We start from the raw sequence: 27,235 nt of genomic DNA, 5'->3' as shown, positions 1-27,235 counted from the left end.
TATATGGGCTGGACAGAGATGGATATGAGCCCATTCGGTAGTGAAAAATGTCAATATTTACATATGATTTGACACTTTATTTTAATAAATATCAAAAATCTTTAAGGTTGAAATAATCTTACATTTCTAAAGGATTGTGTGACACTCCCTGGTGAACCGTCGCATACAGTGAAACAAGTCCAGTTTAACAACCATCTCCTCCTTGTACTTCAGGCAAGTGGCATATAAATTCTTGATGTTTCCTGACGTAACCTCTGCCACTATAGCTTCAGAGATCCTCTAGATTTACGTCCCCCTTAAGTCATACAAGGAAACTTGAACTGCAGCACTTTCATAACCAAAAGAAGACATTTTAGGAACATCCCTAATGTTCTGTAAAGGTTCAGGATTTTAGGGAACACAGCCCAAGGTCATGAGAACGCCCTCCTACATGGGAACCTTTTAAGTCTAAAACCGTTTCCAATTGACGACTTAAAAGATTAGTTCACTTTTAAATGAAAATTAGCCCAAGCTTTACTCACCCTCAAGCCATCCTAGGTGTATATGACTTTCTTCTTTCTGACGAACACAATTTGAGAAATATTAATAAATATCCTGATGCGTCTAAGCTTTATAATGGCAGTAAGCCTTACCAAACTAGTATGAGTTGAAGAAAGTGCTTCCATCCATATCCATCCATCATAAACGTGTACTCCACACGGCTCCGGGGGGTTAATAAAGGCCTTCTGAAGGGAAACGATGCATTTGTGTAAAAAAATATCCATATTTAAACAAGTTATGAAGTCAAATATCTAGCTTCCGCCAGACCGCCTTCCATATTCAAATTACGGAAAAGCAGAACTAGCGCTGCGTTTGTTCCGTAAGTTGAATAGGGAAGGCGTAGGACATACAGTGTAAGCTTTTTGAAGAATACAGAAGGCAGTCTGGCGGAAGCACTTGTGTTTATAAAGCATATACATTTTTATTTTTTTTAGAAAATGACCAATGGTTTCGCTAGATAAGACTTTTATTCTTGTCTGGTATCGTTTAAAGCCCTTTGAAGCTGCACTGAAACTGTCATTTTGACCTTCAACCGTTTGGAGACCATTGAAGTCCACTATAAGGAGAATAATCCTGTAATGTTTTCATCAAAAACCTTAATTTCTTTTCGACTGAAGAAAGAAAGAAACATCTTGGGGGTGAGTAAATTATCAGGAAATTTTAATTTGAAAGTGAACTAATCCTTTAGGGTCATTAACTTCCCTGGAAAGTGAACTTTTATCCTGTCTGGAAAGAGACAAAAAGTGGTAGGTAACATTGTCAGTAATGCATAGTTGTAAGTGATAATTGCCGCTGGAAATCTAATCGGGTATGTGAACTACCATAGTCTGCCATATGTAAACTTTGAAAGCAAATATTCATTTAAACTTAGTTTGTCAGTATTTTGCAGTTTACTGATTACTTTTTTTTTGTCCGTTCTCTTAATTGCAGAATATATTTCTCGTGTGCATCCTGTCCTTTGTGCTATCTTTGCTGTAGACCAGTTGAGAGGGACATAAGACAGGTATGGTGCTCCAACCTGCCATGTGGAAAGGCAACAAATTGTCCTAACCATTTTTAAAACATTTTATACAACATTGTAGCTTATGAAGTTATTCACATTTTAAATTAGCTTCCTCCCTCCGTTCCTCCTGGATTGCAAAGGATGGCAATCAAAAACACTTCACTGAAGATGTCATGATGATTCTTGTCTATGTAAACAGAGATGAGGAGCCAGTGGTGTCCATTGTTCTTGAAGGAAGCAAGGTTAAGGACCTTTAAAATGTGAGAATAACAGCCATGCTTTCCTTATTCTTAGAGGCAGTTTACACAACTTTTTATGTGTTTTGCCCGTTCATTTAAAAGACAACAGCGATTTGGGGGCCTGAAAACGCAAAAATTTGAAAACAGGTTCCAAAGTGCACGTTTCTGAAAATTATACCGCTATAGGTTCAGCATAAACAAAAAAAACGTGAATTTGTGAAAACAGTGATTTCATGCGCATGTGCATTATGTGTTCAGTCTATATAGGTGCATAGTGTTTCTTTACAAAGTGAAATTGCCAACTACTGGCCAGACATGACAATACAGCGCTTTTAGTTATTTTCCTGGATCCATTTGAACTGGATCGTTTTAACAATGTTGTCACCTGTTGTCACACACACACAAAAAAAAAAAAAAACAAGGAAAAACTTTTTTTCCGTTTTTAGTACTTCGTTGTAATGTGTACAAAACCTGAGGCTGTGTATTAGACTATTTAAGTGCAATAAGCTGCGAAAAATAACTCAATTTAGTACTGAGAAGCTTTATGTGTGAGATTTTCCCCCACACTGGACACTTTTAAATCTAGCCTAAATATTTATTCTCTTTAGCTTATGATGTTGCCTGAATTATATAGGGGGTTTTGAGTGGTTTCTGGCCTATCTTGCATGCTTTATGTTATCTTATGAAGTAGTTTTATTATCTTTTATCTTCTGTGTAAAATTGTACAGCACTTTGGTACAACACACGTTGTTTTTAAATGTGCTTTATAAACTTTACTTGCACTTTGATAGGCTCCAGCATCCTTGTGACCTTATTATGATCAAACAGTTTGGAGAATTAATTAATGAATGCCTGTTAAGGATTTTAAATACAGTTGTCAACATTTAAAGTGGATGAAAAAAAGTTAATCAAAGTTGTCCTAAGAAAAAGGTTTTAGGACAACTTTGATGAAAGGTTTAATCCACTTCAAATGTTGACTTCTGTACTTTCTTTAATGTGTATTGTGCAAGACAATAAGCTCATTATACAGATTTTATCAAGTATTTGGGCTTACTGATTAGAACCTGTGGCTGGACGTTAAGACCTAAAATCAAAACCTCAGTTAAAGGGATAGTTCACCCAAAAATGCAAATTTGATGTTTATCTGCTTACCCCCAGGGCATCCAAGATGTAGGTGACTTTGTTTCTTCAGTAGAGCACAAATGATGATTTTTAACTCCAACCGTTGCGGTCTGTCAGTCGTATAATGCATGTCAATGGGAACTCCATCTTTAAGAGTCAAAGAAACATGCACAGACAAATCCAAATTAAACCCTGCGTCTCGTGACGACACATCGATGTCCTAAGACACGAAACGATCAGTTTGTGCGAGAAACCGAACAGTATTTATATAATTTTTTACCTCTAATGCACCACTACGTCCAACTGCCTTGCGCATCCGGTTGGTGAGGTTTGGATTTGTCTGTGCATGTTCTTTTGACTCTTATAGATGGTGTTCCCATTGACAAGCGTTATACGACTGACAGACCGCAATGGTTGGAGTTAAAAATCATCATTTGTGCTCTACTGAAGAAACAAAGTCACCTACATCTTGGATGCCCTGGGGGTAAGCAGATAAACATCAAATTTTCATTTTTGGGTGAACTATCCCTTTAACTGAACATTTTAACTCAATTATGATTTGTGAACGATATTTTTGTTTTTTACCCTCATAGTTCACTCACAATGTTTGTATTGTAAATATGCTTGACTATTAAAGGTGGGATATTTTTTCCTAACGAAAGAGTGCTCCGACAGAACAGCTCACTTTCAGTAGTTATTTTATATATGGTTCATACAGATTTCTGCTCAGATACAGATAAATCAGCACATATTACGATAAATGATCTAAAAATCACGTTCAAATTGGCAAGACTTTAAACACACAATTGTTAAACTTTCATAAGGACGCAAGCAAAAGTGATCGCACTTCGTCTCTGTTTTGACTTGGCGTTTGAGTTCGCCTCTGTGTTGCTTCCATGCCGCTGACTGAACGGGGGCAGAGTTTTTAAGCGGAAAGTATTAACAATATTAAAAACCCGAAATGACCGACATGGGAAAATTACGTCAGTTAGAGGTTCTGAATTTCGGTTTCGATTAATCATCCAGCCCCATTCGAACCTATTGTTATAACATGCCAAACAAAAAATGTGTTTCCTTCAGAGGTTCGGGCTCTTTGGAGTTGCCCAGATGGTCATGCTGCTTTCATGCATTTTATCACGCCTTTATAGTGCAACGGTGGCAACACCCAGAAATAAGAATTTAAATCAAATTAAACAAACTGACCTAAATTAAAATGTTTGGTGTTTGGGGTGAGGCACTGGTCAAAACCCCCAGACAGCTCTAAAACCCACCGGTACATACAAAATATTTTTCTCTTTACACCAACAATAAATGCACAACAAAGTTTTTTGTTCAGTTTCCAATTATATTGTTGCAAATAATCAACAGATAACCAGTCAATAAACTATAACACAGGAAAACTTTTACATCTTGTCACAAAGAGTGAAAGAAGGAGAAAAAAAAATGCGATACTGACAAAGATACTTTTTATTTCTGTATTCAGATAAGCACTTTCGAGAACTGGACTCTTGAAAGTGCTTAAGTGAATACAGAAATAAAGAGTATCTTTGTCAGTATCGCAACATTGAAATGAAGCATTGCGTTCGAGTAAAAAAAAAAAAAAATCCATATTTAACAAGTTATGATGTAAAATATCTTGCTTCAAATTAATTCTCACACTTTAATAGGAATGTTCAGATTTGGCCCACATTCAGCTGCGGTGTGAATGCAGCCTCGATTTTACACAGATGAGTATTTTCTGGTGCCATTTTAAATTGCTGAGCCATTTGAAACTCTTTCCACACAAAGAACAAGAATGTGGTTTCACATCTGCATGACTTTTTAAGTGTATCTGTAAGTGTAAAGGCAAAAGAAATCTTTTATTACACTGATCGCAATTAAACGGCCTGCCTCCAGAGTGAATAGATGCGTGATTTTTGAAATTTCTCCCTTTTCTAAACCTCTTACTACATTCAGAACTCCGCAGTTTCTTTCCAGAGTGAGTTTGCAAATGTCGTTTCAGGTTTAGTGCTGCTGTGAAGCTCTTTCCACACAGTTTGCAGGTGTAAGGCTTCTCTTTGGTGTGAATCCTCATGTGTTTTTTAAGGTTTCCTTTTTGAGTGAAACTCTGTCCACACTTTTGGCAGGTGAAACAGCTCTCTCCAGTGTGAATTCTCATGTGCACTTTGAGGTTTCCTTTATCAGTGAAACTCTTTCCACACAGATTGCAGGTGTGAGGCTTCTCTCCGGTGTGAATTCTCATGTGGATATTAAGAGTTGGTTTATGTGTAAAACTCTTTCCACATTGAGGGCATGTGTAAGGCTTCTCTCCAGTATGAACTCTTGTGTGCCTTTCAAAGCTTCCTTTTCCAGTGAAACATTTTCCACACTGTTTGCAAGTGAAAGGGCTCTCTCCAGTGTGAATTCTCATGTGCCTGTTAAGGTTTCCTGCTTGGTTGAAGCTTATTCCACATTGAGGGCACAAGTAAGGCTTCTCTCCAGTGTGAATTTTCATGTGGGAATTAAGGTATTTTTTCCTGTTAAAACTTTTTCCACACTGTTGGCAGGTAAAAGAGCTATTTTCAGTGTGAATGCTCATGTGGACTTCAAGGTTGTTTTTTCTGTTAAAACGTTTTCCACACTGTTTGCAGGTGAAGGAGCTTGCATCAATGTGAATGCTAATGTGGTCTTTAAGGTGTCCTTTTTGACTGAAACTCTTTCCACACTGAGGGCATGTGTAAGGTTTTTCTCCAGTGTGAACTCTTATGTGCCTGTTAAAGCTTCCTTGCTGAGTGAAACCTTTTCCACACTGTTGGCAAGTGTACGGCTTTTCTCCGGTGTGAATGCTCATGTGCTTTTTAAGGCTTCCTTTCTGAGTGAAACTCTTTCCACACTGTTGGCAGGTGTAAGGCTTCTCTCCATTGTGAACTCTCATGTGGACTTTAAAGTTTCCAAGCTGAGTGAAACTCCTTCCACACTGTTGGCAGGTGTAAGGCTTCTCTCCATTGTGAACTCTCATGTGGACTATAAGGTTTCGACGTTGATTGAAACGGTTTCCACAGTGTTTGCATGTGAAAGGCTTTTCTCCTGTGTGAATTCTTATGTGGACAGTAAGACTTCCATGTTGATTGAAACTCTTTCCACACTGTTGGCAGGTAAAATAGCGTGTAGTTCCAGTCTTTTGAGATCCTTTTTGAGAGGAAGTATTCTCAGTCTCTGAGTTACTAAATGATTTTTTTCCACTTATGAAATCATGTTTTTCATACTGATCTTTCTTTTCCATTTCATCTAGTAATTCATTCTCATCTTTCAGTGCCATCCGATCTAGGGTAAAAAAGAGAAAAATACAAGTTAACCCCAGTTTAATGGCGTAAATCAACAAACATCAAAACAAAGCATCAAAACCAACAACATGTATGCTAGATCCTATACGCAGCACTAAGCTACTGAATAGGGATGCATGATTATGACAAAAATCGTAATTGTCAATTATTCCCTTGAAATTGAAATTGCGATCATTAATTACGATTATCACAATTTACATTGAATTGTGTTTTGAATACCTTTATACCATTGTTTTAAGTCACTATATGTCATTTTTATATAAAAATAAAAAAAACAAGCTGAAAACAATGTCATTTATACATTGCTTTTTTTATTTAAAGAAAAAACCAAACCAAACATATGCATGGTAGGTATAATAATAGGGGCTTTCGCACTGGGTTACACTAGGAACTAGCCACCAACGTGGTTCCCGAGAAATAATGTTCACCTAGGGCCATTTTCCTAGTTGCATTCGCACCGCTAGTAGGAACTCTGAAGTGACGTAAACTGCGCTTGTTGTGACTTTTATTTTGGTAGACATTTTGACAGCACTGAGAACAGCTTAGCCAAAGCCTGAGCACACAGCAGTCACATTCTCCGTTTTCATTAGTTCACGATCTGTTTAACAGTCCTGTCTAATACGTTATTAGCTAGAACTGTTATACAAAGAAAGCAGACAGTATATGAAAAAGTATCATCTTTTGCCGTGTGGTTGATGTCCAGTGTGGCTATCTGATAAGAAATACATAATCATGTTTCGCTTTGTCCGCTCAAAGTCACGCTGGATTTTCTCAGCATATTGAGGCCCATCAATCACTGTTTTTTTATGTTTGTAGAGTTAGTTTGTGTAGTAAATATATAGGCTGTGTACACGGCTTTTTAAAAATGGCAGGCGTAACATGCTCTAAACACACCTCTTATGGTGCGTTCACACCAGACGCGAACGATTTACATGTTAAGTCAATGCAAAGACGCGATAGACATCCTGCGGCGTGAATTGAAATCTGAACTTTGGCGAATATTCGCGCCGCGTTAACCAATCAGGAGCTTGCTCTAGTAGTGACGTGATTACGGCGTAGCGAGCGGAGGCAGAAATCCGAAACAACAATGGAGGACAAAATCATCGTCGCTGTATGCTGTATGTTGGTTTTGATGCTTTATGTTTTGAGCTGTACGATACATCTTCGTACTTTTATAGAAACAGGAATAAAAAGGATCTTGCTTGGAAGAAAGTGAGTGAGTTATTAAAAAAAAAAAAATAAAAAAATAAAAAAAAGCTCTTTACATAATTTGAGCTATATATATACATATTGAGACTACAAGCTAGCTAAAGCCGGCAAATTGAGCTTATTCGCCGTATTTTACAACTACTTTCCCGCTGACGAGTTGATGTGTTTATTCAGAGGAAGTGTGCAGAAAGTGGAAGAGTCTGAGGGACACATATTTAAAGGAAAGGGAGAGCCCCTCCCATGACGCGAATTCGCATCTATTGTGAAGTGAATGAAGTGAGTAAACTCAAAATGCTCAAGCGTCCAACTACGTGCGATTAGCGCGATTTATTCGCACAAGTCGCCTCTGGTGTGAACGCCCCATTAAGCACGCAGAATAATTCAAGTGAATTTTTTTTGTAATCGCACCTTTGAATGATTACGAAATCGTGGCATCCGCAATCATAATCACGATTAGAAATTCGATTAATTGTGCAGTCCTACTACTGAAAGAGGTGTTATATGTTTATAATATTAGAAAATAGTGTTCTCTCAACTATGTTCAGTTTACAGAAAAAAAAGATATGTGAAAAAAAAAAAAAAAATCAGTCAGGATGTGAGCACACAAACTGTACTTAAAGTTGCAAATTAACTGCTTTTGGCATCTGATCATGGCTAAATTTTTTCCCTCAAGTGTTATTAAATCTTTCGACAACATACGCCACACCATTCTCTTGGATAGCTAAAGAATTATGTATACTGGCATTTGTGGATAAGCATTAGCATAGGTTAAGTCCTATCTAATTGACTGCTACAACTTTGTCCATGTAAATGAAAAAGTATGGAGTGCCACAGGGCTCAGTATCATGTCCTTTGCTTTTCTCCTTGTACAAGTTTCCCTGAGGGACGTTATCATTTTATTTCACTGATGCAAATGATACTTAGTTCAATAGTATCAACCTATACTCTTAGAAGGAAAATGTAGAAAAATTACAAAAATTATGTGTAACACTAATTTACACAATTTATCATTAATATTAAATAAAAATGTATAATTTAAAAATTAACAACTTGGGAATTTACCTACAGAATTTAACACAATGTGTGTAGACTGATGTGATTAACGCACATATGGTGATAAACCATATTTGAGGTCAGTGGATGATAGGCGAACGTTTCCTGCCCTGCTTGACTTTGCCAGATGTTTTTTTTTTTTTTTTTTTTTCCCAGAAGGTTTTTTTTTTCTTTCTGTGACAAATTGACTAATAAAACTTTTGGTCGACTGACGATTAGACGAATATTACGGGGCAGTCCTAGTAAAGTTAATCACTCACCTCTCAGGATTTGCTTTATGAAAAATAAATGTTTTTGTTACTGTTGCAAAATTAAGTGCTATAAATGAATGGTTGGCATGTAAAATTAAACTCAGTATCTGCTTTTGAATTTAGATCAAAGTAAATGTGTTAAATGTAATGTTGTTTAGGCTACTTCCATATTATTTTTTCTAATTTTGTGTGAAATGTTGTAATATTGAATGCACTTGAAGGCAGCATTAGTATTTCAAAAACATCAATTTAGTATGTTGAACATTTTAATAAGGGTCAAATGATTCAGTTCAGCTTTGAGAATGAAACCAACCTGTTTGTTCCTCAGTATCTTCTTGTTTCACTCTGAATGTTTCTTCAATCTTCATGTCTTCACTCTCCTCTTTAATAAACGCCATCTTTATAATAGTGTCACGTAGATCTCAGTTGATTCACCAGGAGTTTTTCTGGGTGATTGGACAACCTGTCCTGTTTAAGATGAGAATAATTATCAGAAAGAACAATAAATACAAACTAAATCTGGGTGCGTCTCAATCGGCTCCCTAGTTCAGTAGTCAGCACACTGGTAAGGGAGTCAGTCAGAGTGAGAGTTAATGGCCTTAAATTACCTGATTAGCAAAATACAAATTAATAAAAGAACATTATACAGACACTTCATATTTATGCATTTATTATGTAGCCTATATTTAGTATTCAATAATATGAATTATTATATTTAATAATAAGCAATTTAATGAAAACATTAGCAGTTGATTTGTAAAAGTTGTACAAGCATTTCAAGCATTTGATTCAATTGACTCGCGCTGCGTCCGAAATCGCATACCGTCCGAGTAGGCAATACATTTGAATTTAAATGTACTTCTCAATGGGAAGTATGAATGAAATTCGGAAATGAAAATGTTTTTCGCATAATAAGTAGGAAAGTATTTGATTTCGAGTTTCGAAAAGCTCCTTTTCTCTAATCACTACATGACCAAACTCGTGTTTGTGATAAACTGATTCAGTATATTGGGAGCGAAAATAGACGCACTTTTTCTGTTACTCATGCGTGGATACGCTTTACTCACACAAAATAACGTTCATAAATGTTAGGTGAAGCATTGCAATGTTACCTTCAATAACGCTGAATTCATTTTAAAAACCACAACAATTTCCTAAACGTGTTGTACCGATTTAAATGCTTAAAAACACAAACCTTTCTTCAGCCGAATCACAACAAACACTGGAGCGCGGCGCAGCCCTGTGACATCACGTTGTCAGATCAAAATAAAAGCCGTGAATATATGTGAGCAATATCAATAAACGAGCAATATGTCAGATTCTGTCTAAAAAAACAAAACAAAACAAAAAAAGTCATGTTTGACCCTTTATTAAGAAACCAGAAATCATTGCATTATATTGTTTTACCTTGATTTAATTCAGGTAATAAACTGTTGACTACCCTGTATGGAAATAAAACATTTGGTAAATAACCCTTTTATTTAACAGAAATGTATTTTTTTATCTGTAATATATGTTTAAAGTTGAAGTGTGACTACACTGCTAATTATTTGTACAGCTGTAAATCAAGGAAAAGCTTACATTAATTTATTTCACACTTATTTAAAATGATTTCATACATTTTTTGATTATCCTGTGAAGTAGTAAAACATCTGGCAAATTACGTTTAGTAGATATATATATATTTATATTTGCAATGTACATTTAAAACTGAAGTCTGAATTGTGTTCCTCTAGTTCGCAGCTGTACTGAAACTGAGCAGAGCTGGCACACCAGAACGATTGTAAGTTTAAGTGAATTTTAGGAAAAGATAAATGATTTTTGCTCTCCTAACCCTTTTCCACAAACAGTATTTACAATACTTCAAGCTACAAACGGTGACATACAGAAGTCTGTGACATTGCTGGACAATGCCATTCAGAGCTTGTCTGAGTATCGTGGCGCTTTTGACCAGGTAAAGATTACAGCATGGATGCTTGCAGAAAAATGGGGATCTCAGACAACTTTTGAAAATGTGAGAGTCAGAAGAATGAAACGTCATTATGACATATGAGTTGTGTGAAGATGAGCGCCTGTCCAACACAGAACGTTATTTCAGAGTCAACATTTTTAAAGCGTGTCTACCTGCAAGACATTTAACAGGTTAATACTTTTGCCAAAGCATTGCATACTGGCCCGGGTTCACAGACAGTGTAGTTTCTAAGCAAGGAGTACCCAACTGTCCTGCACCTGTTGTAATCAAACATACCTGAGCAATGTAATCAAGCTGTTTAGGATTATATGGAGATTATATGTGTGTGGCGAGAGATCTACGCACATTACCTGCAAAGATGCGATATGGTGTCTTCCTCCAACTTACCGGCTTTCAAGTTGAATCTTCCAATGCATTCATTTCTCAGGATGTTTTCTGACTTAGTGAGAAACTGAAGTCTAAACATTTAATATTCTTGAAAACCATTCAGATAACAAGAAAGCAAGTCTTTCAAATTATTTCTATAACTGTTAGCCAACCTCCTGGCTGAACGTGTTTATCTTTTGGTAGTTCTTGGAGACTTCAACTTCCACCTAGAAAAACCTCACATCACTTCCTCCTCACTCTTATCCGCAACTTAGCTCAGGAAACAACACACACTTCTCCACAAGTCACCTGTCGGCATAACCTACGCTCACTTTCACCCTCCAGCCTATCCTCTTTGGTCTCATCCATACTTCCTCCCCCTAATCAGCTCTCATCATTAGATACTAACAGTGCAACTGATACCCTTTTCTCCACTCAAACATCTTCTAGACATCTTCTTCCAAATCCTCAGTACTCATCTTGCTGGATCTGTCTGCTGCTTTCAACACAGTTAACCACCAGATCCTCCTGTCAATCCTCAAGACGAAGGGCATCTCAGAAAATGCACTACAATGGTTCAAGTCTTACCTCTCAGATAGATCCTTCAGGGTATCTTAGAGAGATGAGGAGTCTAAAGCTGTCTTCACGTGCTCTCGGAATTACCGCAAATACGAGTTTCGAGGGAAAAATTGCACTTGAACGCCCTCCCATTTCGAATGCGATGAGGTCGTAATCACGACTTCAGAGGTGGGAATTATCAAATTTCTGATAGCACGTGAAGGCAACGTAAGTCACAAAATCTTGCTACTGGGGTGCCTCAGGGCTCAGTGCTTGGACCACTTCTCTTCTCCATCTATATGTCATCGCTAGGATCTGTCATTCAGAAACATGGTTTTTCCTATCATTGCTATGCTGATGACACACAACTCTACCTCTCATTCCAACCAGATGTTCCAACGGTTGCTGTTCGTATTGTAGCCAGCCTGACAGCCATTTCTTGATGGATGAGGGAAACTTTTATCACTGTATATGGTATTATGATGATATTGAATTACATTACAAAAAGGTTGAACAGATAAACTTCACTGTTGTCCTTTTAATAAGGTTTAGGGTTAGGGTTAGAGTGGGGCCCCACGAAAGGGGCTCCTTTTCCGGCCTCGCTTCTGGAAGTTCCCCAAGCTCCCAGAGCTCCACCAAAGACTTTGGTTTTCGCGGAGGTCGGCTCCTCCGGGCGGGTGTGCCTCTCACCCGTCTCTAGTGTCGCACCACCACCAAACAGTTTGGTTTATACCATCCGAACCTTCTACGATGCCCAGGACGGCGCATCGGTCTCCGGCCTTGTCTCGCAACGAGCCCCCTGGAGGTAAGCCAATCCTCCAGAGTGCGGCCCCACGAAGGGACTCCTTTTCTGGCCTCGCTTCTGGAAGTTCCCCAAGCTCCCAGAGCTCCACCAAAGACTTTGGTTTTCGCGGAGGTCGGCTCCTCCGGGCGGGTGTGCCTCTCACCCGTCTCTAGTGTCGCACCACCACAGTTTGGTTTATACCTCCGGGCCATCCGAACCTTCTATGATGCCCAAGACGGCGCATCGGTCTCCGGCCTTGTCTCGCAACATGAGCCCCCCTGGAGGTAAGCCAATCCTCCAGAGTGCGGCCCCGCGAAGGGGCTCCATTTCCGGCCTCGCTCGCGCTTACTGGGAATTCCTCGTTGATGGGAAACAGTTTCAATCCCCAGTCCCGATCACGAGCGGGGTTCAGCGGGTTACCCGCACATCTCGGTGAGCACCCCTGGGCTAGGCGCTCTTTTTTGCTAGAGTCGTGAATACATATATACACACATTTATGTGTGTGTTTTTTTTTAAAGCCGTTCACCCATTGTCATCATCGACTTTGTTCGGCCCGAGGCACGCCGGAGCGGCCCCGGGGTGTGTGCCGGATCCTTCTTTTTTTTTTTTTTTTTTTTTTCAAATAACAAAAAGAACCTTAAACATTTAAATAATAATAATAAAAAAATCAGTCAATAATTATTTCAAACATTTTCAAACAATATCTAGATATGTTTTCTGGGCTTGGCATGTTTAAGTTTAAGCTTTAAATTAAAAAATGTACATTACCCTTCAAAAGTTTAGGATTTTTTGATGTTGTTGAAAGAAATCTCTTCTGCTCACCAGGGCTTCATTTATTTGGTCAAAAATACAGTTTTAATGTGAAATATTATTACAATTTGAAAATGTTGTTTTCTATGTGAATACATTGTAAAATGTAATTTATTGTGATGGCAAAGCTGAATCTTCAGCATCATTACTCCAGTCTTCAGTGTCACATGATCCTTCAGAAATCATTCTAATATGATGATTTGCTGCTCAGTAAACATTACTGATTATTATCAATGTTGAAAACAGTTGTGTTGCTTCAGATTTTTGTGGAAACCATCATACATTTTATTTTTCAGGATTTTTTGATGAATATTTGTCAAACGGAAACACCACTGTGACCAAACATTTTGATGGTGAGGCAGATCATTTGGTCCCATCAGTCTCCACATTTCTGGTGGAGAGTGATCTTTTTTCAATGGCTGGCCGGCTCATAGGACATTCCTATCTTCACTGTCAGGACTAAGCCCTGCTTTTATTTGTTTCCTTACTGGGGGTTCACAAGAGGAAATATCCTCTTAGCTGTGCTTGGAAGACTGCCCCGATCTTGATCATAGAGACAATTGAACTGGTGAGTGCTATTGGATTAAATTATAAAGTCATATTGTATTCTGAAACTGTACTGTTGATCTGTTTGTTTGGTTTTTCAGTTTTTGACAGGGAGCTGACAGAGGAAGAAAAAGACAAGTTCTCAATCTCTGTCTTGCCTGGGACCTTCCTGGTCCAACCAAGGGCAACAGAGTGTGGCTCTTCCAAAACCTTCTAATAAATGTGGTATCAACATTTTATACATGGCTTGATTACTTGAGTATATAACCTGCCTGCCATCTCAGATGTCTTTCTGTGTGCACTTATCACAACAGAAATAACCTGAATATGGTCTGCGTGTCAATGCCATTACACGTCATTTTAAGATCTTATTTTTATATATAAATCTTCATTTTGTAAAAAGGAGATCATCTTAATTTTGTAAAAAGTCCTTTACCAATTATGTTAAATATCTAGGTACCTCTGTAATTTCCCTGTAATATCACATTAGTTATTAAAAAAAATAAAAAATAAATAAGAACAGTGGCAAATTACAAACACTATGATAAATACAATAGAACAAAGATACAAATTAAAAGTTTTAAAGTACAATAGATTTATTTAACTTCGTAAAACATACTATATATTGAACAATGTAAAATGTAAAAATAGAAGACTACATAGTTTCCACTGTATGAATTTTAAATTCTTATTAAAGATCCAAAAGTTATAATAATAGTGGTTCTATAATTTGTCTTTAGTTTGATTAACATTAAAGACAGACAGACAGATCTACTGACATTTTGTTTTCACCCAACTGTTTAAGTGAAAACTCTACACAATGGCCATTTTGACATAACTGTGCGTGAATTTATGTGCTGCAAAAGAGAACTGAATTTGGGATCACCAGGCCTGGTTCCAGCTTTGAAATGTAAGGAAAGGGCCTGGATTGCAGCTTTCTCTGAGCACGTTTTGGGTGTTTGTCAGACAAAGCACCGCATGAGTTCTTTTTTAACGGCTTATTGTGGTTAATATCATAACATGTGGTAACATCATCCTTTTTTTTATCTTCTCATTCTAAAGTGTCAAGTACTCAAACACATTTACATACTGCAATGATATAAATGAAATAGCAAAATCTCTAACGATGACAAGTTATCGTTGTCATGATATCATCATGCCACCTAGCCAAATTCTTATTAATATTCACATTGTAAAAAATATCTACACGGCTAATCTCTACATAACACCTCATGAAATGGTGCTAAGACATGTCCTGATAAAATAACATCTTAGGAAAACTCAGGATACCAATAGCATCGAAGTAATCAAAGATATTTACAAAATCAACTGGACCTACCATTAATTGATCAAACCACCACGAACCCTCACAAAATGGCAACGAGATTCTATAATGTAACTTTAAAGGGTTAGTTTACCCAAAAATGACAATTATGTCATTAATTACTCACCCTCATGTCGTTCCACACCCGTAAGACCTTCAAAACACAAATTAAGATATTTTTGATCAAATCCGATGGCTCAGTCTGCATCGCCAACAGTAACACTCCCTTTTTCAATGCCCAGAAAGCTACTAAAAACATATTTAAAACAGTTCATGTGACTACAGTGTTTCAACCTTAATATTATAAAGCGACGAGAATACTTTTTGTGCGCCAAAAATAACAAAATAGCGACTTTATTCCACAATATCTAGTGATGGCCAATTTCAAAACACTGCTTCATGAAGCTTCGAATCTTTACAAATCGTTTCTTTTGAATCAGTGGTTCAGAGTGCCAAAATAACATGATTTCAGTAAACAAGGCTTCGTTACGTTAAGTGTTTTGAAACTTCAACAGTTCACGTGACTTAACAAGTAAATTGAATTGCTGTTCAAGAAAATACAACTGAGAAATTCCAAGTTGCAAACAGGAAAATGACATCTTAGCTCAACTTAAATAAATGTGTAGTTTGGAATACACAGTATATTTCACTTGAAATGATTTAGATTTCAAAAGAAGAGAGAGCACTGTAACACGAACCCGCTGCAGAGTATGTCGCTGGTTGGGCCAAACCTGCCAGTCAGTGTGGTTTGGCTGGTTATTAATAGTTTTTACGTGCAGACGGAGGTGAACTAGTAACTGTTGTGATGGTTTATATGCTACATCATGTTTGTTGTGCTATTAGTGTACAGTTTATTAACATCATCTTGCGGTATCTGCACCTCAACCTTTAATATTTATAATCTTTGTAAATCCCACCAAACCTGCATTTGAATGAAGATGGGTCATCAACGTCAGCACTTACCACTGCTACACTTGGTGCTCGACTTGTTTGCTGCTCTCGCACCTGTAAAGCGACGTCACAGTAATCAGTTTCAGCGCCCTGCTGTTTAAAATGTGTATCGTGATTCGTTTAACATGACTTGTCACATATTTTCATCGATTTCCAACCGACTCTCGGTGCATTGTTACATCCCTACTGTTCTCTGAAAAATTTCAGAGTCCAAAATATCCAAGCCCATGTCAAGTCTGAGTACAAATTCACATGAATGCGTAACAAGTCAGAGACCAAATTGGACTCGAGTCTGAGTACCCTAAAGGCCTTTGCACACTGAGTCTGAAATTTTCGTATTCATGATTCTAAAAATTTGTCACGCACAGAGACCTTGCACACTGAGTCCGATGCGTATTAATGAATCCGTTGCGAAAAAATTTGCAAAATAATACAAAATGAAGTCTTCAAGCAGTGAGCATGATTTAATTGTCCTCTCTCTTCTTAAAAAGACAAAAAGAAAGAGGAAATATTGGGTACATCCAATCCTGAGATTGCGTAGAGAGGAAATAGAGTTCCATCTCATCAAGGAGCTGCGTGATTATCCCGAGCATTTCAAAGTTTACTTCAGGATGTCAGTGCCTCAGTTTGATGCTTTGCTAGCGATACTGGCACACTTTATCTTTATATTCGGTCTCTTTCTGCACTTTGTTTGTCATACAGTGCTACTGCTTTGTGCTGTAAACGACGTGGATCAACTTATCAGATGGCATTGGGGATTTTGCCGTTTGTGTACGGTGGCTCTGAATTGTCAAAACATCTCTCAAAATGCGTGGCACGGATGCGAAAAACGCAGAAAATTGAACCTAATCCGAATTTTTTTATGACGGACGAAAGTTTCGGAGGCAGTGTGTAAACGTGATTGACACAACCTGAGGTCGTATTTATTTTTTAACGTGCGAACATTTCGGATGCGAATTTCAGACTCAGTGTGCAAAGGCCTTAACTCTACCAAATGTTATAAAGATTAAATTGACAACTAAATAAGCCATAAACACCTAGAATGAGCAAGTAACACAATGTTCATCATTTCATTCAGTTTATGTCCTTTTATTTATCATTTTTCAGTTACATTTTGGCATTTCACAGCAAGATAGAAGTTTACCTATTATTTTAATTCAGAGCCATCATATGACATACATAGTTGAAATAAGAGGGCACTCCCACAACTGCTCAATATTTGAAACTATAGCAAAGAAGGTGGTCAAGTGTGGCCACTGGTGTACATATGCACAAAAGAATGTAGCAAATTAGCTAAAAAAGGAAATAATTATTCATAACTTATGATTAAATATGAATATTTGGATCAGATTAACTTGATGTAGCTACATTTCCATCAGTTCATCCTGTGAACACTTAGTATTGATTATTAATTAATTTGAAGAAAAGATAATTCTTGCTTATCATTTATAGCGCTTAGAACGTGTAACAAGATAGATCATTTAAGTGACATTTATCTGCAGACAGGGACTCAGAACCAAATATGTATTGTGCACAAATTTTATTAACTAAATCACAAACACAACTAATCTAACAAACACACATACATGAGTAAGATGGAACTCGATAGAATGAAGCCGGAAATGGGAACAGGGAATGAAGCTATGGAAAAAGAGTCATTAAACCATGAAAAGAACCATCAGTTTATTATTCCAAAGCACCTCGTTAAGAGGATTTTACTGCTTATCAAAAAGCTCTGTTTAGTTAAAATATTCGTTACTTGCATGGCCTTTGCAGTCTGTTGTTCTGAACAGGTTCTTGGTGATTCCGTGAATCGATGGTGTTGAAGTTGCAATCGATTTCTCCTGCGTTGAATGAAGAAATGATGAACTTGCATGGTTATTTTGACTCTTGTAGTTGGGAAAGATTTCTCTCTCTCTCCAAGGTAAGCACATGGCTGGAGTGCAGGTTGAGGCCTTGCAGCAACTAAGAGATACCAAGAGTCAGTCGGAGGAGCAAGAGGAACAGTCTGGGAGAAGTCACACCTCTTAAGGTTGACCTGACCAATTTCCAAGCTGGAAATTTAGTTTTACGATCCTTTGTCCTTCGAGCAGGGCATTTGCATATGTAACTGGATTGGTTGTTGGAGAAGGAAAGATTCTTGTAATATTAATATGTTGCACAGCTAAAAACATATCATATACACAATCATTTAAATCTTCAAAATACAAACACGTAGACCCCAAACTTGGTATAGGTGAGGTTACATTAGCCATTGGTTCTATCATAACATATTCATAAAACAAAATACCATACAAAAAGACACTACACACAACAGTAATAATCATACACACAATGTCCTGGGATGCATGTTCATTTATAGAACAGTTTGTCCATAAATTGAGGCAAAAGAGTCTGTTTTTACAGGCTTTGTGTCTTCCCTATGGCCTGATTCAAGTGAGTTTAAAGCATAGTTCTGCATTCTTTTAAGTCGTAAAACCATGGCAACCAGGGGCCTGGTACTAATACTTTGGGGGTGGTCGCAGACACCTTGGCACAGGGTTTTAAATATTATTCATTAAATATAACACACGTGTCTCAGTCGTTACAAGAAAATAAAAAGCCACAAGGTATAGTATAAAGAGGTCAAGGATTTAAATAGAAGTTAATACAAATAAAATAAGTGGTAATGAATCAGATATGACCCACATTCAGCTGTGATGTGAAAGTAGCCTTGATTTTAGACATATATGTATTTTCTCACATTCACATGACATTATCTGTATAGGCATATCTGTATGTGTGATGTTTTTATTACACTGATTATCTCAACTGAACTGCCTTCCTCCAGAGTGAACGTGCACATGATTGTTGAAATTGCTCCATTTTCTAAACCTTTAGTCACACTGAGGAACACTGCGATTTCTTTTAAGAATGAGTTTGCACATGTCGTTTCAGGTCTGAGAGATATGTGAAAATCTCTTCACACTAAGACACTTGTAAGGCATCTCTAGTGTGAACTCTCATGTGAGCATTTAGGTTTCCTTTAAGTCTGAAACTCTTTCCACACTGAGGACAAGTAAAAGGCTTCTCTCCAGTGTGAACCCTTATGTGATTCTCAAGGTTTGTTTTCTTTGAGCAAATCTTTCCACAGTGATGGCACATGAAAATCTTCTTTCCAGTGTGAGTTTTTACATGACTCATAAGATTATTCCTTTCTGTGAAACTCTTTTCACAGTGAGGACATCTAAAACAGTTCTCCCTTGAGTGAATCCTTATGTGATTATTAAGCTTGTCTCTATATCTGAAACTCTTTCCACACTGATCACATGTGAATGGCTTCTCTCCAGTGTGAATTCTCATGTGAATCTTAAAACTTTCTTGGTGTGTGAAGCTCTTCCCACATTGTTCGCAGATGTAAGGCTTCTCTCCAGTGTGAATTCTCATGTGGACGTTAAGGTCTCTTTTCTGTTTAAAACTCTTTCCACACTGAGCACATATGAATGGCTTCTCTCCAGTGTGGATTCTCATGTGAGTCTTAAGATTTCCTTTTAGTGAGAAACTCTTCTCACACAGTTTGCAGGTATATGGGGTCTCTCCATTGTGGATTCTTAAGTGGGCAGTAAGGTATTTTTTCTGTGTAAATGTCTTTTCACACTGAGGGCATATGAATGGCTCCTTTTCAGAATGGATATTCAAGTGGATGTTAAGGTTCCTTTTTCGATTGAAACTTTTTCCACAGTGCTGGCAGGTGAAAGGGCTCTCTTCAGTGTGAACACTCATGTGGACTTCAAGATTTTTACTTCCTGTTTGTAAGCAAGTAAGAGATTCTTCTACAGTCATGAAATCCTGACAATTCTCATTCTGACTTTTCTTTTCCATTTCATTCAGTTCTTCCATCTCCTCTTTCAGCAACATCCAGTCTAGGGTGAAAATAAACAAAAACAAGTTAACACCAATTTAATGACCCAAAGCAACAGACATGAAAACATTTAGACATGTAAAGCATCAAATCCAACATGTTTGCTGGATGCAATATTAGTGGGTACTGAAACAGGTCTTGAATAATTGTTTCTTTTAACTAAAAAGAGTTAACTAGTTGTTAACTCTACTTTACTAGGACATGTCCCAAATAGTTTCAATCAGACACTTGTCAAAACCCTTATAAAACCTAGAGGGATGCATTGTGATTGGTATCTGCGTGTCCCAATAAAAATCTCATGGAGCAGGTGGTTTTACCTTTGCTGTGGTTGGGAGTAGGAAGTCAAAAAATATACTGCATGTCCCCGGATTTAACAAGATGGATGGAGTCAACAAATGAAGTTCAGAAAAGATTAAAGTGGGTTTTAACTATACAAAACCAAAACAAGGGATATCTGACAAACATGTTTTGAGATACTTTTTAAAAGTGCATAGTGAGTCGATTGCTCGCAGGTCGTCAGGAAGAGAATTCCATAACTTGGGACTAAAATGACTAAAGGCTGACTCACCAATTTTTATCCGTAATTTTGGCACAACCAACAAATTACTATTTGATGTTTGGAGCGATCTTGCTAGAGTATATTTATTCAACAAATTAGAAAGGTATATTGAGGCAGTTCCATGAAGACATTTAAAAACTCAGAGGATCTTGAATTCAGTTCTGAATGATATATGCAGCCAGTGAAAGGATCTGAGTGTTGGAGTAATGTAATTTCTAATTTCGAGTTAGCATTCGTGTAGCTGCATTCTGAGTTCTTTGAGAAATAAACTGCATGTGAAACAGTACATTGGATACATGCATTTTGTCTTCAAATGACAGCAGCCTAATAGTGGTGTAACGGTACATAAATTCGCCCTGAACCGTCACGGTTCGGTGCATGCAGTCAGACGAATAGAGTCAGTCATAGGCAATCCCCACTCAAATTTAGAAGGGGGAGCGTGATAATGCAACACTGTTTGCTAACCACCACAACAGGAAAAAGCACAGAAGAACAGATAATCTATGCATAGACATATTTACAAGTAATCTCTCAACCAGTGTTTCAACCACAAAAAGACATCAATAAAACAGTTTGAGAATAACATCTCACGTAGCATTACATTTACCTCAGGCAAGTCATTTAGTGTCCACAGCATGTTAGTTCAGTAGAGAAATGAACTCTAGAGGGGAGCATTTATACAAGTTTTTTTTTTTTAAATGTTTATTATATCTAAGAATAAATAGCAACTGAATTTAATAGTTTGGGTTCTGTTGTTAATTGTAACCTTTAATATTATAGTAATGTGCAAGAAAGGGTTCACTGTATATAGTTTACAGCAGGAGTCTTCAAACTTAGAATTAAACTAAGTTTAGCACCAACACACCTGCTTGAAAGCGTCTTGTATGCCTAGTGAGACCTTGATTAGCTAGTTCGGGTGTGTTTAACTGGGGTTTGAGCATAACTTTGCAGGACAGTTACTACGGGACTGAGTTGGTTTACAGCATTAGCTGAGATATTTGTTTTTTATCCTTAAGCAAATGTTAATTATAACTGAATTTATTTAAAGAGAGAGACAATTCGTTAATAAACCAGTTTAATTTAAAAAGAAAAGAAGTAATTTTATGTTTAGTTTTCTCCCCCCTGCTGTACTGAACCGTGACTTCAATACTGAGGTTCGTACCGAACCATCACGTTTATGTACCATTACACCCATACAGCTTAGTATTCCTTGTGTAGTCTGTCATTAGTTACTCACTGCTCTTTAGTAGATTTATTTAATAATTAATAATAATAATTATAATAATAATAATTAATCTATATTTAACAGACTATGCAGTGTTGTTTTACATTTGGTTAATTTCTGTTGATAAAGACTTTTTTTATTATTATATATTATGATTATTATGTTGTTGTTATTATTAATTTCACAGGAATGCTATATGTTAAGCTCTAAGCTGACATAGCTGACCTCTAAGAAAGAGAATGGATTATGCTGCACATGTTGCTTGCCAGCAAATAAAGATTTGTCAATTCATGATACTTTATCATCTCTAAATCTTTCATTCTTAACATACTTTATTGTTAATAATAACTAATTAGCCCCAAAAATCCTGATCGGAAGCACCCTTACTTTTGAGGATGACCAAATCAAATTATAGACAACAAATGTATAGTTAAAGCAAACTGTCAAATTTGAGTGATTATGCAAAATAAATGTGCTTGTTAGATACTGTTGCATAATTAAGTGATAGGAATGAATAATTTTTTTCAGTCAACACTGCATTGGATCTCTATTAAACATTATATACATTTTAAAGTCTTTCTAATTACTTACAGGACTAAACTGTTTAGCTCCCCAGTACTTGTGCGAGCTCTTAATGCATTCTTCGCAGAATAATACAACGCAGAATTCTGGTCAGTTGATAATATTTAGAATATCAAAATCAACTGCAGGCGGTAGATCCTTTTCCTATTTGGCACCTAAACTCTGGAACAATCTTTCTAGAATTGTTCGGGAAGCAGACACACTCTGTCAGTTTAAATCTAGACTAAAAACACATCTCTTAAACCTGGCATACACATAACACATTATAAATATATATTTTCACATCCGTTAAAGGATTGTTAGGCTGCATAAATTAGGTCAGCCGGAACACCCGATGTACTCGTTACTTGTGGCATCTATGCTAATACTAGTCTCTCTGTTTATCCTGAGGTTTACCGTAGTCAGTTGAGATTAAGGACACGATGACAACGCAGCCTTGAAGTGTCAGCAGAGATTGAGTCATCCCAAAGGGATGAAGGCCTCACCGACACGACAGCCAGTGGCACAGATTCCCAACAAACCGTCCCTTACCGGCGTGATGAATACGATCTTCAACTACATGGAATTGTATTAAATATTTTGTCTGTTCTGAACCCAATATGACTTATGACCTGTAAAGCTGCCTGAATCATAATCACGCACTGTTCGCTGTTGGCCAGAGGAGAACTGCCCCCCAACTGAGCCTGGTTTCTCCCAAGGTTTTTTTTTTTCTCCATTTTTGTCACCTGTTGGAGTTTGGGTCCCTTGCCACTGTCGCCTTTTGGATTGCTTAGTTGGGGACACTTGATACTTAATGTGTTTTTTTTATGCAAACTGAACTGGACGATGGCATTACTGTTCTTCAGAGCTGCTGTATAGATAAATGAACCAAAATGAATAACTAATGATTTTTACAACAGAATGAATCAATACTGAACTTACTTAAGCTGGACAATGACACCATTTTCTTCTCGAGCTGCTGTGCAGCCAAAATTATGTTCCCACTATCACTGTAAAGCTGATTTATAAAGTGCTATATATATATAAAAGTGACTTGACTTTCATTGTATTCAATTCAAAAGTAGATGCTGGGTTTAATGTTCCAGATAACAACTGTTGTTCCAGCTACTTCTGTATTATTTTTCCTGATTTAATGCATGAAATACCATTCATTTCTGAGGATCTGGACATTTTAATAAGGATCAAATGACCGAGTTCAGCTTTGAGAATGAAACCAACCTATTTGTTCCTCAGTATCTTCATGTATCACTCCAAGTGCTTCTTCAGGCTTCATGACTTCACTCTCCTCTTCAAAAAACGCCATCTTTACAATAGTGTCACATGGATCACTTCACCAGGAGATTTTCTGTGTTTTTGGACAATCTGTCCTGTTTAAAATGAGAATAATTAAGAAAAATAAATCCAAACTATTTGAGCATTTATGGTTTATATTTGATATGCATCAATTTGTAGATTATACTTAACCCTTACATGCATGGCGTCCACTACAGTGGACAAATGGTTCAAAATGGCTTCCACATATGTAAGTAGTAGTACCATGAATACTCAAAACCTTGTCTACAATTCCATTTAATTAGTGTCTTTGTATCGGTTTGTTGGTTTGAAATATAACTTTAGAAATAAGTATTAACTCCTTTTATTCAGAGAAAAACAGGTACAAAAAAAAAGTTTTTCCCCCCCCAGCTAAACAGGAGGTTAAAAACACATCCAAATTTTAAAAATATATATTTTTTTTTTCTGTGACAAAATCAGTCCACTCCAGTGGACGTCATGCACCAAAGGGTATATTGTGCCTATTGGGCTATTTAGATTGTGTCTTATTTTGTATGTTTTAGTCAAAATTATGATATAAAACAGCAATATTAAATAAATTATAAAACAATTTAGATTTTATAGTTTTTCAATGCTTACAGTTTATAGTTATTTATTAGGTCATTTAAATGCATACATATTTTAAAATTTTAAATTAATAATAATATGATGTTCTTATGTGTATTCATACCATTTGTAATACCACTGCAGTGGACATATGTAACGCCCTCAAAATAAAATATATTGAAAAGAAAAGCATTATTTTTCACTTGTTCAAATGTAAAAACAAACATTAAAAATATTTCTTTGTGATTCAACAATTCATGCATGAAAACATGTGCAGTTGGTTTGTATTATCTTCACACACGTCTCTTTTGTGTTCTCCTTGCATTTACACAGTTTTGACAAGCATGTAACCTCAGCGTGCGGCGAATCGAGCGCTAAGAAACCGTGATTTGTAATATGTGAATCGGAATTGGTTTCGAAAAGGTCCGTTTCTCAATCACTGCTAGCCAGTGACCGAACAGCATGCACCTTTAATGTTCTCATGTGCAGATTAAAAAAACACCTTTCGTTGTGTTATAAGATACATTATAGTATTACATTCCATAATAATTAACTAATTTTACAGTTCTATATAAACACTTTTAATGATTAAAAACACAAACCTTCCTCCAGCCGAATCACAGAAGCATGAATGCGACGGGGGCCTTATGAGGTCATGTAGTCATACCAAAATAAAAGTCTTGTTCACATGTTAAAAATCAGTGAAATTCACATACATTCAAATGACAGTATAAGGGGGTTATTTATGGAATTAATCCCCCACAGAGCTTTTTTTCAAAAAGCTTCTGGCTTATCTAAACGTAAGCAAGTTTGTATTGATCGCAATTATAAGAACTAACTGTAAAGCATTTCTGGTATTCTCAATGAAGGATAAGTCAAGTATGTTGATCTTTATATTACAAAGGATTGTAAAGAACTTTTGAATATTTCAAACTTCTAAGGAATTTGTAGATAAAAAATAAATAAATTTGTGGTTGCAGAGAGATCTACTATTATTATTATTATTATTATTATTTTTTAACTAAAATGAAATCCTTACCACAATCTTATTCCATTTCAGCTTCTCCCCAGAATATAAGCACAATAAGTCTATCAAATTTCAACTTTATTTTCTTATAATGCATTATATTAAAAAGGGCCATGACTGTAAAGAATATTACATTGATGGTGGTTTTAAAAAACTATTTTTACTGTCTGAATGTAATATTTAACCTAAATTGTTAACATCATTTATTCTAAATGGTCATGAAATCTCCCTGAATTATCTTTAATAAAAATGAAATTTGTGCAGAAATGTGACTAAACATATCTTTAGGGCTCAGATTCACAAAAAAGTACTCCTTTATTGGAAATAAATAAAGGAAATAATATAATTTTATAAAAACAATTTACTTACCATAATATCCATCACAGGTACAAAAAAGTATATATAAATGTTATTATATTAGTGAAGTTAATGTTTTGAGAACTGTGCCTATAGGAAATCATCATATATAAGTAAGGGCAATATGCAATTTGATACATCAATTCTGCATTTTTGCTTAGCATGTAAAGCCCAGAACACACCAAGCCGACGGTCGGCCGTCTGGCAGTTTTTTGTTCATCAGCTGACAAAGTTTCTCAGTGTGTTCCGCACCTTCGTCTGAAGTTGGTCCTCGTCAGCTTTTTTTTCGGCCAATTCGACATGTTGAATCGCCGTCGGAGCTCGTCGGTCAGTCGGGCCATCTGATCATTCTGATTGGCTGTTCAGCTACTGACACCTGCTGGTACGGAAAGGCATTTCATCTTACGCAGGCGCAGAACGGACATGCTACTTGGCCGTCGGGTGTCGAGCGTCGGTTTGGTGTGTAAGGCCAACTTTGGACCCAGACACTGCCGACATGAGCCAACCCCGCAGTCTGCTTTCATCACCATTTGTTCGTCGGCGTGGTGTGTTTCGGGCTTAAGTCAACATATATTTCACTTTCTCATATTTTATCTGTGTTTTTTAAAAGATGCATAGAATATAGCCAACAGCCATTTCACCCTCTAGCCCAAGACTGGTTGCCCACTGAAGCTAAGCAGGGCTGAGCCTGGTTAGTACCTGGATGGGAAATCTCCTGGGAAAAACTAGGTTGCTGCTGGAAGAGGTGTTAGTGTGGTCTGTGTGGGTCCTAATGCCCCAGTATAGTGACGGGGCGCTATACTGTCAAAAAGCACCGTCCTTCAGATGAGACATTAAACCGAGGTCCTGACCCTCTGTGGTCAATAAAAATCCCATGATGTCCTTCGAAAAAAGAGTAGGGATGTTACCCCGAAATCCTGGCCATCTGCCTCTGCGTCATCATGGCCTCCTAATCATCCCCATATACTGATTGGCTTCATCACTCTGTCTCCTCTCCACCAATAAGCTGGTGTGTGGTGGGCGTTCTGGCGCAATATGGCTGCCGTCACATCATCCAGGTGGATGCTGCACATTGGTGGTTGAGGAGATTCCCCCTTCCATGTAAAGTGCTTTGAGTACCCAGAAAAGCACTATATAAATGTAACAAATTAGTATTATTGTTATCATTATTTGCATTTAAACTGTGTAATGCAGCTGAAGCGTCAGGAGAAATAATACTGAGCAGTTTGTAAAGTTGTGACAATGTTTTACTCAAAAGTAGTTTAAAGGGTTAGTTCACCCAAAAATGAAAATTCTGTCATTTATTACTCACGCTCATGCCGTTCCACACCCGTAAGACCTTCGTTAATCTTCGGAACGCAAATTGAGATATTTTTGTTGAAATCCGATGGCTCCGTGAGGCCTACATAGGGAGCAATGACATTTCCTCTCTCAAGATCCATAAAGGTACTAAAAACATATTTAAATCAGTTCATGTGAGTACAGTGGTTCAATATTAATATTATAAAGCGATGAGAATATTTTTGGTGCGCCAAAAAATAATGAATCAGCGTGTCGAATCCGCAGTTCGGAGCGCCAAAGTCACGTGATTTCAGCAGTTTGGCGGTTTGACACGCGATCCGAATCATGATTCGATACGCTGATTCATTACGCTC

At 37.1% G+C, this 27,235-nt stretch overlaps 3 protein-coding genes across 5 annotated transcripts in view; all 3 read right to left on the bottom strand.

Moving 5' to 3' along the window:
• Window positions 1–27,235, bottom strand: part of LOC127511450 (oocyte zinc finger protein XlCOF6-like) — an 832,024-nt gene that overhangs the window by 787,591 nt on the left and 17,198 nt on the right. The window lies entirely within an intron of this gene.
• Window positions 4,001–10,018, bottom strand: LOC127510612 (gastrula zinc finger protein XlCGF26.1-like). Of its 3 annotated transcripts, none has more exons than XM_051890406.1 (3): window positions 9,936–10,018; window positions 9,054–9,208; window positions 4,001–6,207 (listed from the first exon to the last, which is right to left on the bottom strand). In XM_051890406.1, exons 2-3 carry the CDS (start codon window positions 9,136–9,138, stop codon window positions 4,595–4,597), a joined length of 1,698 nt encoding a protein of 565 aa, XP_051746366.1. In that variant the 5' UTR covers window positions 9,139–9,208; window positions 9,936–10,018; the 3' UTR covers window positions 4,001–4,594. The 3 variants fall into 3 exon arrangements, with proteins under 3 accessions (XP_051746366.1, XP_051746368.1, XP_051746367.1); XM_051890408.1 differs by having other exon boundaries at window positions 9,054–9,203; window positions 9,936–10,008; XM_051890407.1 differs by having other exon boundaries at window positions 9,853–9,947.
• LOC127510670 (gastrula zinc finger protein XlCGF8.2DB-like) lies at window positions 17,577–24,874 on the bottom strand. Its single transcript, XM_051890570.1, has 3 exons — window positions 24,799–24,874; window positions 23,537–23,685; window positions 17,577–19,953 (listed from the first exon to the last, which is right to left on the bottom strand). Exons 2-3 carry the CDS (start codon window positions 23,619–23,621, stop codon window positions 19,019–19,021), a joined length of 1,020 nt encoding a protein of 339 aa, XP_051746530.1. The 5' UTR covers window positions 23,622–23,685; window positions 24,799–24,874; the 3' UTR covers window positions 17,577–19,018.

The sequence above is a fragment of the Ctenopharyngodon idella genome, chromosome 4 (assembly GCF_019924925.1).
Source record: "Ctenopharyngodon idella isolate HZGC_01 chromosome 4, HZGC01, whole genome shotgun sequence".
Lineage (NCBI taxonomy): Eukaryota > Metazoa > Chordata > Actinopteri > Cypriniformes > Xenocyprididae > Ctenopharyngodon > Ctenopharyngodon idella.
The sequence above is the reverse complement of the archived record's forward strand: the minus strand, read 5'-3'. Positions and strand labels throughout refer to the sequence as shown.

Coding starts and splice junctions, on each gene's coding strand:
- LOC127510612 (XM_051890406.1), bottom strand. CDS start 9,138: ATGGCGTTTATTAAAGAGGAGAGTGAAGACATGAAGATTGAAGAAACA. Junction 6,208..9,053: donor AGATACTGAGGAACAAACAG/GTTGGTTTCATT, acceptor TTTTTACCCTAG/ATCGGATGGCACTGAAAGAT.
- LOC127510670 (XM_051890570.1), bottom strand. CDS start 23,621: ATGGCGTTTTTTGAAGAGGAGAGTGAAGTCATGAAGCCTGAAGAAGCA. Junction 19,954..23,536: donor AGATACTGAGGAACAAATAG/GTTGGTTTCATT, acceptor TTTTCACCCTAG/ACTGGATGTTGCTGAAAGAG.